This window comes from Solanum dulcamara, chromosome 2 (assembly GCF_947179165.1).
Source record: "Solanum dulcamara chromosome 2, daSolDulc1.2, whole genome shotgun sequence".
NCBI lineage: Eukaryota > Viridiplantae > Streptophyta > Magnoliopsida > Solanales > Solanaceae > Solanum > Solanum dulcamara.
The window spans coordinates 15,964,096-15,977,594 of record NC_077238.1 but is presented as its reverse complement, the minus strand read 5'-3'; the positions used below and the strand labels follow the sequence as shown (position 1 = coordinate 15,977,594).

The window sequence follows — 13,499 nt, the reverse complement described above, 5'->3', positions numbered from 1 at the left end:
GCTGCAATTTCATCGAAAACTAGACTATCTGTATTGTTCGTCAGGTTGATGATGAGTTGATCATACGAGTCAGACAGACTTTAAAGTAGAAGCTCTGCACGTTCAGTCCCTTCTATTTTGCAACCCATTATTGTAAGTTGCGAAAATAGAGTATTCAAAGTATTGATGTGTTCAGTAACTGACATGGACTCTGCCATTCGAAGAATATACAATCTTCTTTTTAAGAAGATTTTATTATGTAAAGACTTGGCCTCATACAATCCTGTAAGAGTATCCCATATTTCCTTCGCCGTCCACTTTTCCGCCACACTAGACAACACTTGATCAGCTAGTGCCAAGTGTAGATCAGCAACTGCATTGCTGTCTATGTCGTTCCACTTGCTGTCATCAACAAAGTCTGTGGGCCTGCCTTCAATTGCAGCTAAGCAATTGTCTTTTCTCAGTATTGCTTTTATTTTCATTTTCCACAATGAGAAATTAGTCCCATTGAATTTCTCAACATCAAACTTTGTTGTACTCGACATTGTTATTTGCTTCACACCCTTCTGGATCGTTTCTGAATATTTTTGTGAACAATCGTGACAAACTGTACCGTCACCAAAATTTACTATTCACGTGAATAGTACTATTCACCGAATTTTACTATTCACAAAAAGTTACTATTCACGGATAGTATCTTCGCATAAAATAGAAAGAATAACCGAGGGCTCTGATACCACTGTTGGGGGGAGGAAGCACCACAACTAAAGTTTGATATGATGAAAATAATGAAAATAAATTAGACACGAGAATATTACGTGGAAACCCCTCTAATCTGATAGAAGGGAAAAACCACGGGGTAGAAGAATCTCACTATAAAAATATGGAGTACACAGCTCTCAAATACAAGGAGAAAACAACAATTAACACTTCTCTCTTGTAAAAGGAACAACTACTAAAGAGGACACTCAAGACTACAATATTTATCTTGGTGTATAACTCTCTTTGTATTCTTACTCTCTCTTTCTGGGATGGGATAAATGAGGGCAAGAGGTCTTCTATTTATAGGAAACTAGAAATGCGTAAAATCCGCGTATTGAACCTCCCTTTTTGACTACGCGTTCAAAACGCGTTTTGTTTCTTTTTTGACTACGCGTTCAAAATGCGTTTTGTTCCTTTTTGACTACGCGTTCAAAATGCGTTTTGTTGACTACGCGTTCAAAACGCGTTTTGACTATCTTGCAGTCCCACCATATTTCTTCCCGAACTTGGGATTACCTGGGAGATACCTAACCACTCTGCAACAAGGCTCCTTGGTATATTACTCTAATCTTACAAACCTCACATTGTAGGGCATAGTTCTTCTTGTGCCTCTATGAATTGGAATTAGTACTAGTATTTTGGAAATTATAACCAGCATTATTGGAAGAACTGTTGTTCCCAGCTTGTTGCTAATCATAACCACTAGTACCTAGGTTAGCATTTCCAACAGTAAAACTATCGTGTGAATTATAACTAGGTCTGTTAGAACTAATATTTCCGGCATAGAGAGTAGTTGATGATTCACCCAATTCAACCCTTGAATATGAATCAATTGTCATTCGTTGACTTTCATTTTCATCAGTGATGATCATTGAATAGGGGTTTATCAAAGATGGTGGATGTTTCATCATCAGTATTTGACTCCTTTATTGGTTATAACACTCATTTAACTCCATTAGAATAAAACACAATACTCTTGTAGATCATCTCCATTGTCACTCTTTTAACAGGTTCCGTACATAAAACATAGCTTGTTCTTAGATCGGAATGTGAGGAGCATCGATCTTCTTGACACTGCATTATTTTCCATGCCTATGAGCTTAATGCTTGTCGGTAGTAATATTGGAGTATCTGATTGGTGAAGATGCAGGGGATGTCTATGTTGTTTCTCAACTGTTTTAATTGTGCCTTTGTTCGTTATAATTCAGACAGTTCTGAACAATTAACAACTAGAGTTGCTGAAGAAGAAAGGATCAAAATAAGCTTGAAGCAAACTTCGATTTGTAGCTCTGATACCATGATAAAATATGAATCTAGGGATCAAAGAAGAAGAAATAAATGAAGTGCAGAGAGAATTGATAACTGCCATTTAGGAAATTTTCTTTTGTATTGAATGAATGAATCAGTACAAGCTACTTCTATGCATATATGCACTTTGCACCTTCACTAACTAATTTGATAGCTGGCTTAACCAACTTGATAGCTCACTAACTAACTAACTGCACAATGGGATTAAATTAAGATGTTCTATAGGTATGTGACTGTTGTAGCTTCAATAGCTCTGTTATGAGATTCTACTAGTACCAGTACTCATATGACAGTTTGAAAAATCTTCCCCCCAACAAAGGGAAGGATAAAAAAAGAAAGAAACAATAAAAATAGAGTTAATTAATGCAAATTAGATGGAAAGATTTTTCCAGACATAAAAAAGACTATTTTTCCAGTGCCAAAACTAGACTGCTACAAGTGAAAACACAAATTAAAAGAGTTACTAACAAAAATTACCTTATAATCAGGGGCGAAGCTACAGTATAATGTGGGGGTTCGGTCAAATTCAATAACATTTTCGTAAACACTGTATTTATATTAGAAAATTAAATAGATATATAAATATATTAACGTGTGAACCTAGTAATAAAATTATGCGATGGCTCAGTGATAAGGAGGACAGCCAAATTCTCCTCTCCTCCTCTTATTTTTTTCCTTCAATTTGTTTGGCTATTATAATGTGTAATAATATTGTCAAAAGTTAATTTTTAAATCTTAATTGTTCGAGTTGTTCCATTTTGTCCTTTTATATTTATCAAGTTGTTATTTTGCTTTTGTAAATTTTGACACCAAAACTTCCGACAAGAAGATAAATATGTGGTTCCTTTTTTATGTTTGATTTTTTTTTCTTAGTTTCATAATTTGCAATACATATATTTATATGGGTTAATAAAGGCAAAAATATTTTAATTAGGGATATAAAATTTTTATGTTTAGCATTGCTCAAATTTCTATTTAGTAGTATCAATCTTCTTTTTAAAGTGTACATCTTCCATAGAATTTTATAAGAAAAATGATAAAAAAATACACGATTTCACTAATATTTGGACCCTTAATCACACCTTTTCGGCTATTCCTTATTTCTAATTATTTTTCTCTATTTTGCAAAGTGAGTTGTTAACTTATTATACGTATATTTAGTTCACATAAAGAAAGAGTTGAGGAAGAAAAATTGTATTTTATGCCTTAGTATACTAAAGGTGAAGTGATAACTTCAAAGTGTACCTAATGATGCAGTTATTAAATATTTTCAAAACATGTTAAGTCGTGCGTGCAATTATAATGATAATGTTATATTTGAGGTCGTTGTATGTTTTAAATTTCAGAATTCAAATCTAAAATTCTGACTTCGCATCTACTTACAATAAGTCAAAATTGTAATAGAGATACAAAATTGGTCAAACAAAAAAGGCATATCTGAAATAAATAGCTAAAGAGTTAGATGAAAATTGTGCAGGGATTGAGAAGAAACCAATTGATTAGTTGTAGCAAACATATAGCTGATTGACATTGGTGAAATCAAAGCTTCTTTGGGTTTGCTGTTATTTTCCTTCAAAGGAACTACAACAACACTAACAAGTAGTGGACGGTTCTTCCAAATGACTGGACTTATTTGATCACTGCTTTGTCATTGTTAGCCTATTACTTTATCTTTATATTATGTATCTCCGCTAAATATTTTTTGAAATTTTAACTACATTAAAAATTCTTGTACGATTATCAATTAGTTATGGATACAACCTTGTATTTTTAAATCAATACTTACTTTAGCTTCTTGTACAAAAAATTGTCAGATTCTTTTTGAAAGGATTAAAAAAACAACATGACAAACAAATTGAAACAAAGGGAGAGTAATAAACCCTATAATCAAATTTTACAAACTTATCTCTTTCCTGTGTTTATTCTTTAGTTTTCTTCAAAAATCTTGAGGTGTTTTAAAATTAAAAATTGTTTTATAAATTGTATTTGTTGAACCTTGAAGGATCCTCGGTTTTCTATTTAGAAATGATGACAAGATTAGATTGTTGTTGGACAAGGTCACTTTTGAGAAATTAAGTGAAGATTTAAAAGTGAATTCACATATTAATGAAGCTTTGGCGCGAGTCGTTTGAATTGCTAACTAGAATTAATTCGGGAGAATAACTCTAGGATATTAATACGATTTGCTGAAAGTAGAAAGCTTACGATCAGAGGAGAATAATTCAACGAAAGTTTTTACATAAGAGACAAACATAAAGCTAAAAACAACTACAACAAACAAGCTTTATTTAAAATTGGGTAAATGTTGTCAAAACAAAAATCATTCTTGTTATATCTTGAATAGCTAGAGAGTTAGATCTAAATTATCCACGGACACAGAGCTAGACTGAGACGTAGCCCCGTGGACTAGTGGAGTTGCATTCAACGAATAATTTGCCATGGGAACATTGGGAGGAAGTCTGTAACTGATTGGCATTGGTGAAATTGGACTTTCTTCATTCAATACTTGTTTTCCTTTCTTCTTATTTTTCGACACCAATTCCACACAAGTGTTTGAGGATTCTTTGTCCAAATTAATGTCGAAGACGCTGGACTTGTGGCGTTTGAGTGCTCTCTTCTCTTTTTGTCTGTCAAAATATTTTTGGGCATGGCTCGCTACTTGTGTTGGTGTTCTGCTTGACACAAAATGTTTAGCAATTCCAGTCCAATTTCTTTTTCCAAGTTTGTCCAATCCAACCAAGAATGCCTTATGTTCATCTTCACTCCATCTTCTTCCCTTGTGTAAATTCATCCAAGACTCAGTATTGATGACAACACCAAATAGTTTAATGCTATTACTACTCCCCACCATTTTCTGTTTTTTCTTTCGCAATTAGAATGTATGTAGTTGCAGAACAATTATCCAATTATTTATAACAGGTAATCTTTCCTAATTTCGAGTGGAATGACATGTTAGGATTAGGAAACCAGAATTAGGAAATAAAACCTGTAGTTCAAGAAAACAGAGAATACGCTTTCTAAATATTAAACAAGGATAACGGCTTATTACTTATTTCTAAATTTCTCATCAACGGTAAACCAAAGTTTCTTAATATCACTCAGTAATTGTAAAATCAGCACTTACACACCTACACCCTTTATGATAAAACAATCCTCGTTTTTAATTTTATCTCTCCTAATATGCTCATACATTCATCGCAAAAAAGAATTCTTCGCCACTTTCATCTTCTGCACGTGAGGGTTCTTGTACAAAATTTTAGGGATGACAAACGGGCGGATCGAGTTAGATACGGACTGGTCGAAAATGAGTTAGATAAAAACAAATAAAATATTCGATCCGACCCATACTTTTAGATTATAAAACAAATGGCATAATATAAAAATATGCCATTTAACTTGGTTTTGACTGACATTTATGCCCTCCAACTTTGAGTATGCACAAGTAGACACTTAAACTTGTATAACATTGAACAAGCAGACACACATACCCTACGTGGTATAATACACATAAAACGCCAAGTAGGACACAAAATTGTCATGTAGGTCGTCACGTAGGACGAATTCTAAGGGCATGTTTGATATGTTGTATGTATTTATAATCAAGAAAAACAGTTTTATTAGGTACTCGAATAAATCATAAGAAAACAAATAAAAAATGAAAAACTTAGTAAAAGTTTGGGTGAGTTGGGTTATGACTCGGTTTTTAACCTATTACAGTTCAACACGTTTCGGCTCCAAGTAACAGTTGGGTGGGAAACAATAATAAGAAAACAGCAGTCCACAAGCAGCATCTACCTTCAAAGTATCTGCATATGGTCATCAAAAATCAACTTCAGACATGCATGTAGAATCAACTCTGGGATGCTACTAGAATTTCTGAGGCAGAGTTAGGCGGAAGAAGTTTAGGCGGAAGTTCCTAAACCTAAAGTAGGCGGAAGAAGTTTGTAGAAGAGTTGAAGTAGTAACTAGTAACTAGTAAGTAGGGTTTCTACAGTTTAAGTTTAAATGGGTTATGGGCCTGCCTATTTAATTAAATTGGTTAGGCCTGTTTAATTAAATGGGTTTGACCCTTATTTTATTTTAGGTTTACAAATAAAAATTATCAATATTATACATATTTTATATGTTTAGGGATAAAATATAATAAATTCTTAACGGATTAACGGTTTACCCATTAACAAAATTGAGTAATCCGTCCCCCACACCGATAAGCCGTTAATTATAAAATTTAAATTCATTCTCCATCCGTTAATCCGATAACTCAATACTAATAAGCCAATAAGCCAATTTTGCAGTTGGGTTATCGGTAGCGGACGGTTTTGAACAGCCCTACATTCGATACACCTAATCATGTGGGTTCCAAGTACGATTCTCGAGTGCTATGCTATTCCAAATTTCTTCCTCTTAACTGAATTTGTAGCTTCATTAGCAAATTCATTTTATATGCTTTCCGTGATTAAATTAAAAGTTAACTAAGGAAGCATATATAACATTGAGTAGAAGCTGCCTTTTCTACGAGCTAGACCTAATTAATTTAAGATGGGTGCATAAGGATGGTGTGCTCAATCTGAAATACAATCATGAAATTAAAAATACCAAGCTATATATTTGAAAGTTCAACACAATCATTCTTTAATAGTTCGTTGCTACAACTTGTATTTAGCTCGTTCCATGTTTACATTACTAGTCGACTTGCTGCTTTGTTATTGTTAGCCTCGAGTCGTGCAAAATATTTCTGGGCATGGTTGTAAACTTGTATATTCGTTCTACTTGGCACAAATTCTTTGGCAATTCCAGTCCAATTTGGTTTTCCAAGTCTCTCCAATCCAATCAAGAATGCCTTGTGTTCATCATTAGTCCAATCTCCTTCCTTTTTTGTTGATCCTAAAACAACCGAATCTCCATTATCATCATGAATCTCAGTATACATCTCAACATCAAATAGTTCATTGTTGTTACTGCTACAGCCTATTTCCTTGGTTCTTGAACTTGAAACATCCCTTGTTTTTTCAATTTCTTCAACTTCAGATGTACATTTCTGTGCATCTTCACTACATATTCTTCTCTTGTTTCTTGATCGTAAAACAATCGAATCCCCATAATTGATCTTAACATCAAATAGTTCAATGCTATTACTGCTGCACCCTAGTTCCTCTGTTCTTGAACTTGAAGCATCCCCTGTTTTTTCAACTTCAGATATACCCTTGTCTTCATCTTCACTTCTCTTGTTTCTTGATCCTGAAACAACCGAATCCCCATTATCATCACTACTGATATCAACACCAAATAGCTTAATGCTATGCTTGCTCTCCCCCATTTTCTTGATTTGCCCTGTTTGTTTTTTCATTTTTAGGAAATAAAAGTTACAGTTGAGGAAAACAGAGAGTACGCTTTCTAAAATTTAAACAAGGATAAAGGCTTTAGTCGTCATTATAAACTGATATTAGTAAAAACAAATGGGTTAATTACACTAAAACACTCTTCAACTATCATTAAGTTACGGATAGGCTCCATGTATTTTAAAATCAACACTTACACCCCTTGTAATATGACACTCCTACACATATACCCCTAAGATGTATATTCGTCAATAAATATATTTAATTATTATTATTAAAAGACAAATTAAAACTATAAATAAGACATCTTCCCCGAATTACTTTTATGAAAATCTTAAAATTTAGATAGGAATTTAACAGAAAAGTTTATCATGCTTTTAATTAAAAAGATATGCATATTTGTTATAACGTTCATTATTTGAAACTCATATTTATGAAAATAAATACAATTTTTTTAATAAGATATACCAACTATTAGCAATTTTTTTTTAGTTCTTTTGCTAGAAAATTATCTTAAATATACTTTGTTAAATGAAGTTTTATTTGTGTAGGATTTCCATTTTTAAAACGGTAGGGGCATATGTTAGTAATTTTTGTAACGAAAGGTATATTAGCTCTAAATGATAAAATTGAAATATATATATATATATCAGACCCTTTTTTCTTAAATTAAATTAGCGGATACCTTCTTTTAAACCGTCCAAACACACCTAATTAATTACCCTTTTCCCAACACACATCATTGTAGCAGTTCCTATTGAAGGAGAATAATTCCAAATCTTATAGAATACAATACTACAACCTGAATCTTCATGATTAACACAAACTCAGAGAATTTCCTCAAAAATTTCTTACTCAATTTGTGTCCATGCCACGAAGGCATAATAAGGTGAGTCGATACATGACTCTTTAAACGAATATATTTGCAGCGACTGATTATCCTTTTTCTGGATTAAAGTTGGGTGTGAATTGTGATCAACATAATACTAAGACAACTAGAAAATGTAGTGCTATTCATACCACAAGTGAAAAGTAGAAAATAGTTACAAGCTTTTACCTGAGAGAGACAAACATAAAGGTGTCAACTGTTACATACAAGCTTTATTTAAAATTAGGTAAATGTTGTCAAAACAAAAAACATCCACGGACGCAGAACTAGACTGAGACGAAGCCCGGTGGACTAGTGGAGTTGCATTAGTTGATGATGAGACAAAATTAAACTGATCATTGTTCATGGGAACATAGGCATAGGAATAACTTCCATTAGAAGGAAGTATGTAGCTGATTGGCATTGGTGAAATTGGACTTTCTTCATTCAATACTTGTTTGCCTTTCTTCTTCTTTTTCGACACCAATTCAGGATAAGTATTTGAGGATTCTTGGTCCAAATTAATGTCGAAGATACTCTTCTCTTTTAGTCTGTCAAAATATTTCTGGGCATGACTCGCAATTTGAGTTGGTGTCCTGCTTTGCACAAAATGTTTAGCAATTTCAGTCCAATTTCCCTTTGTCCAATCCAATCAACAAGGCCCTCTGTTCATCTTCACTCCATCTTCTTCCCTTACTACTACTAGGACGACTACTACTAGTACAACTCATCCCTCCGGTGTCACTTGTTCATTCTTCTCCAGAGGAAGAAACATTGTTCACACTAATTTCAACGACAAACAATTTGATGGTTTCTTTTGCGTTGCTTGAAGCCAAAAAGATCACATATCTTCGTCATTAACTTGTTATCAAATGGCTTGCCATTATCTGTCAATATGTATCGAGGAATACCAAAACGGTAGATAATATTAACTCGAATGAAGTTGGCGACATTCTCTTTCTTTACTTCTCTAAGAGAAACAGCTTCTGCCCATTTTGAGAAGTAGTCAGTTGCAGCCAGGATGTACAGATGTCCACCAGAGGACTTAGGCAATGGTCCAACAACATCCAAACCCCAAGCTTCAAATGGCCATGAGGCAATAGTTGGGTGCAATACTTCTGGGGGTTGATGTATAAAATTCGCATGGAATTGGCAAGCTTTACATCTTCGGACGTAATCCAAGCAATCTTTCACCATGGTTTGCCAGTAATATCCCATCCTTTTTATGTGAAAATGAAGTTTTGGTCCAGACTGATGCGCTCCACATACTCCAGAATGCGTTTCTTGCATAGCTTGAGTAGATTCATCTGCCCCCAAACATCGTAAGAGAACTCCATCGAACGACCGCCTGTAAAGTGTATTTTTATAATAAAGAAAATGAGGGGCTCGTCGTCGTATTTCTGTTCTTCTTCGAAGGTTTTCTCGCAATATTCCATAACACAAATAATCTATTATTGGTTGTCGCCAATCGTCATTTCAGCTTCCGAAGTGGCGATAACTTGTCGAAATTCTTCTTCATGCTCATTTGGAGGAGGAGTTATCCATCTTTGGCAAACCACAACTTGTATTTCATCAGGAGATACCAATGCAGAAGCTAAAGCTGCCAATGCATCAGCCTTTTTATTTTCCTTTCTTGGGACATGTTGAATAGTCACCTCTCCAAGCCACCCTATCATCTTTTGAGCGTAATTACAGTATGGGATTAACTCAGGCTTCCTTACTTCATAATTACCCAAGACTTGATTGATCACCAACTTGGAATCCCCAAAAACTTGTAGTTGCAATTGTTTCATATCAATGGCCATCTCAAGCCCAAGTAAGAGTGCTTGATATTCAGCAATATTATTGGAGCAGTTTTGTGTTAGAGTGAAGGAGTATGGCAAAACTTCTCCATGGGAAGTGACAAATGCCACTCCAGCACCGGCCCCTTCACGATGTGCAGCACCATCAAAATACATCTTCCAAGGTGGCTGAATTTCCACTAGCGTTACGTCTTCATCAGGTAATTCATCAGATAACTCCCAATCATTCAGAATTGGATGATTGGCCAAGAAATCTGCTAGCACTTGTCCTTTTACTGCCTTCTGAGATATATACACAATCTCAAATTATTGAAACTGGAGGTACCACCTTGCTAGCCTATCACTTAAGATAGGCTTGGACATGACAAACTTAATAGGATTCGCTTTAGAGACAAGTTGTACAATATGAGCCTGGAAGTAATGCTTCATCTTCTGAATTGAGAACACGAGTGCCAGACATAACTTCTCAATAGGTGAATACTTGATCTCGTTTTGTGTCATCATCCTACTCAAGTAATATAGGGCATTTTCTTTCCCTTCATCATTTTCTTGTGCGAGAAGTGCTCCTACTGACCTTTCTTGTGCTGCAATGTATAAAATCAATGGTTTTCCAGGTATAGGAGCTACAAGTACTGGAGGTTTCATCAGATAAGACTTTATGTTCTCAAAAGCATTGGTACAAGCTTGGTCCCATTCAAAAGGAACATCTTTCTTCATAAGGCGACTGAATGGTTGACATCTCCCAGCCAGATTTGAGATAAACCTCCTAAGATATGCTAATTTTCCTTGTAAGCTTTTCAACTCATGAATATTTTTTGGCTCAGGCATCTTCAAAATAGCATCTATCTTATCTTAATCAATCTCGATTCCTCGATGTCGAACAATAAAACCGAGAAAATTTCCCGAAGTAACTCCACAGGCACATTTTAAAGGATTCATTTTGAGTTGGTATCTTCAAAGCCGTTTAAACACCACTCTCAAATCTTTCAAGTGGTCATCACTCTTCTTTGATTTTACTACTAAGTCATCGACATAACACTCAATATTTTTATGAAGCATGTCATCAAAAATATTCTGCATAGCTCGTTGATAAGTGGCTCCAGCATTTTATAAACTAAAAGGCATCACTTTGTAGCAATATATACCTTTAGGAGAGCGAAATGCAGTAAATTCTTCATCCTTTGGTGACATGCGAATTTGATTGTATCCAGATGAACCATCCATGAAGGACATTGCCTAATATCTAGTTGTAGCATCAATCATAAGCTCAGGGATTGGAAGAGGAAATTCATCCTTAGGGCATGCATTATTAAGGTCTCTAAAGTCAACACAAACTCGTATTTGGCCATTCTTCTTTCTTACAGGTACAATGCTTGAAATCCATGTAGGATATTTGACTTCACGAATAAAACCTGCTTCAATGAGCTTGTTAACCTCAGTTTCGATCAAAGAAACCAATTCAGGTCTAAAGCGACGTTGTGCTTGTTTAACAGGATGAGTACCTCGTTTTACAGCAAGATGATGAACTGCAACTTTAGGGTCTAACCCTGACATCTCTTTGTAACTCCAAGCAAATACATCCCTAAATTCCATAAGCAGTTCAATATATTTCTTCTCTTCATCGTCATCCAGCGAAGCATTCACATATATAGGCCTTATATCATCATCAACTCCAAGATTTACTTCCTTCAATGCATCAACAGTATTTTTTATCCCTTCCTCGAGTTCAGGTGGCGCATCTTCAGCATCCTCATCTTCTTGAGGATCACCATCATTAAAAGATATGTGATGGCATGCATGAATATCAACAAATCCATCATCAATTTTTACATATAGTGGAGTACTTTCTTTGTCACAAATTGTGATGTGATTTGATGATCCCACACTTTCTTCATCTTCATCTTGCTCCCTAGTGTGAACTATGGTATGAGTTTTTGCTCTCAGAACATCTCCACATGAAACTACAAGTTTTGTTTCTCACCTCATTCTAGAAGGGATCAAACTGGGCCAATTCTTGGGTGAATTATGCTCCCGGGCATATACCCGTTCTTCCACTGTTCTATAATCTCCTTGGCGCTTGTATTTCTTCTTCATTGGTCCCAATCGATCAAATACTGAAATTTTTGGAGTTGATTTTATTAGTCGATCAGATGCAGAAACCTTAGGAGATCAAACACAGAAGGTTTTTTGTTGAACATCATCGATTCTTCCATAGGGGTAATATAGTTGATGCTCATCCGTTTTATAGAGATTCGGATTGGTGACGGTTGTTTGTAACCCAGGCCTTCGCGCGATTGCTTGACATCATACCCTTTCTCTATCATCATCCTTTGAGTTGGATTTAGGCCATGATTTGCCCTTTCAATAACTTTATTTGGAAGCTTCCCTACTTTAGAAGCTTCATTGGGATTGTATCCTGCTTTCACCAACAACTTATATGCATTCGGGTCAAAACCCTCATTTGTACGATTTTTAGGGAGTGATTCATGTGAATCATGATTCGATGGTCTGACAAATCCTTGTATCATTTTTGAAGGTGATTTGATCGTATCAATTTGCTTGATAGGGAATGTCAACTTACTACTCTACAACTCAGAGGGTGGGATCTTGACTTTGTTTGTCTTTGGGACATAGTGAGAAACAGGAATCATTCTCTTACTTGAAGATGCCTCACTTATCTTAGGTACTTTACTCATATCTGAAAGTGTTTTATCCTTTTCAATCATGACCCTCGCATTAACAGGTGCTACATCAACCCTTTTTGTGATATCAGCAGGTATCACGTTATCAACTTTAACTTCTTTTGAAACATGATTCTTTAAGTAGAATTTTGCATCAGCAAAGTGCGCTTCCGTCTCGGTGAAAGGTTCATCATCAGCAACTACCTTCTTTTGAACCCCATCTTCAAAGTATTTGAAACATTGATGGTAGGTGGATGGTACTACTTTGTTCTCATGTATCCATGGTCTTCCTAACAAGATGTTATACGAGGTCTTTGAGTCAATAACATGCATCCATGCACTCGAACGCATATCCCCCATCGTTATATCTAATTTGACAGCACCAATGACTCTCTTCCCCCCTTGGTTAAAACCTTGAATCATCAGACGACTTTCAGACAGTTCATTTGTCGGTATTCCAAGTTCTTTCATAGTACGAATAGGGAGAATATTGACCCCAGATCCATCATCCACCATGATCCTATTTACTTTATGTCCACGTACAAAACCTACCATATATAAAGGACAATTATGCAACACTTCACCCAATAAAAGATCATCATTAGTGAATGTAAACTTTGCATCACAAGTGTCCACTTCTTCAGAGTGAGGCTTTATAGGGCCTTCATGTAATGGAGGTAATGATGGTGATGAGATTTCTACCATCGTCTCTTCTCTATCAATGTTACAACACGAGGCCTTGGTGTCACGATGAAAAATC

At 35.2% G+C, this 13,499-nt stretch overlaps 2 protein-coding genes across 2 annotated transcripts; both read right to left on the bottom strand.

The window, feature by feature from the left end:
* Positions 1-4,318: 4,318 nt before the first annotated feature.
* Positions 4,319-4,961, bottom strand: LOC129875698 (probable transcription factor At5g61620). The gene has a single exon (XM_055950967.1). It carries the CDS (start codon positions 4,898-4,900, stop codon positions 4,394-4,396), a length of 507 nt encoding a protein of 168 aa, XP_055806942.1. The 5' UTR covers positions 4,901-4,961; the 3' UTR covers positions 4,319-4,393.
* A 1,763-nt stretch (positions 4,962-6,724) lies between these two features.
* LOC129870442 (uncharacterized) lies at positions 6,725-11,291 on the bottom strand. Its single transcript, XM_055945244.1, has 5 exons — positions 11,204-11,291; positions 10,143-10,249; positions 8,528-8,893; positions 8,436-8,445; positions 6,725-7,380 (listed from the first exon to the last, which is right to left on the bottom strand). The coding sequence occupies exons 1-5, from the start codon at positions 11,289-11,291 to the stop codon at positions 6,725-6,727; spliced, it is 1,227 nt and encodes a 408-aa protein (XP_055801219.1).
* Between the last annotated feature and the right edge of the window lie 2,208 nt (positions 11,292-13,499).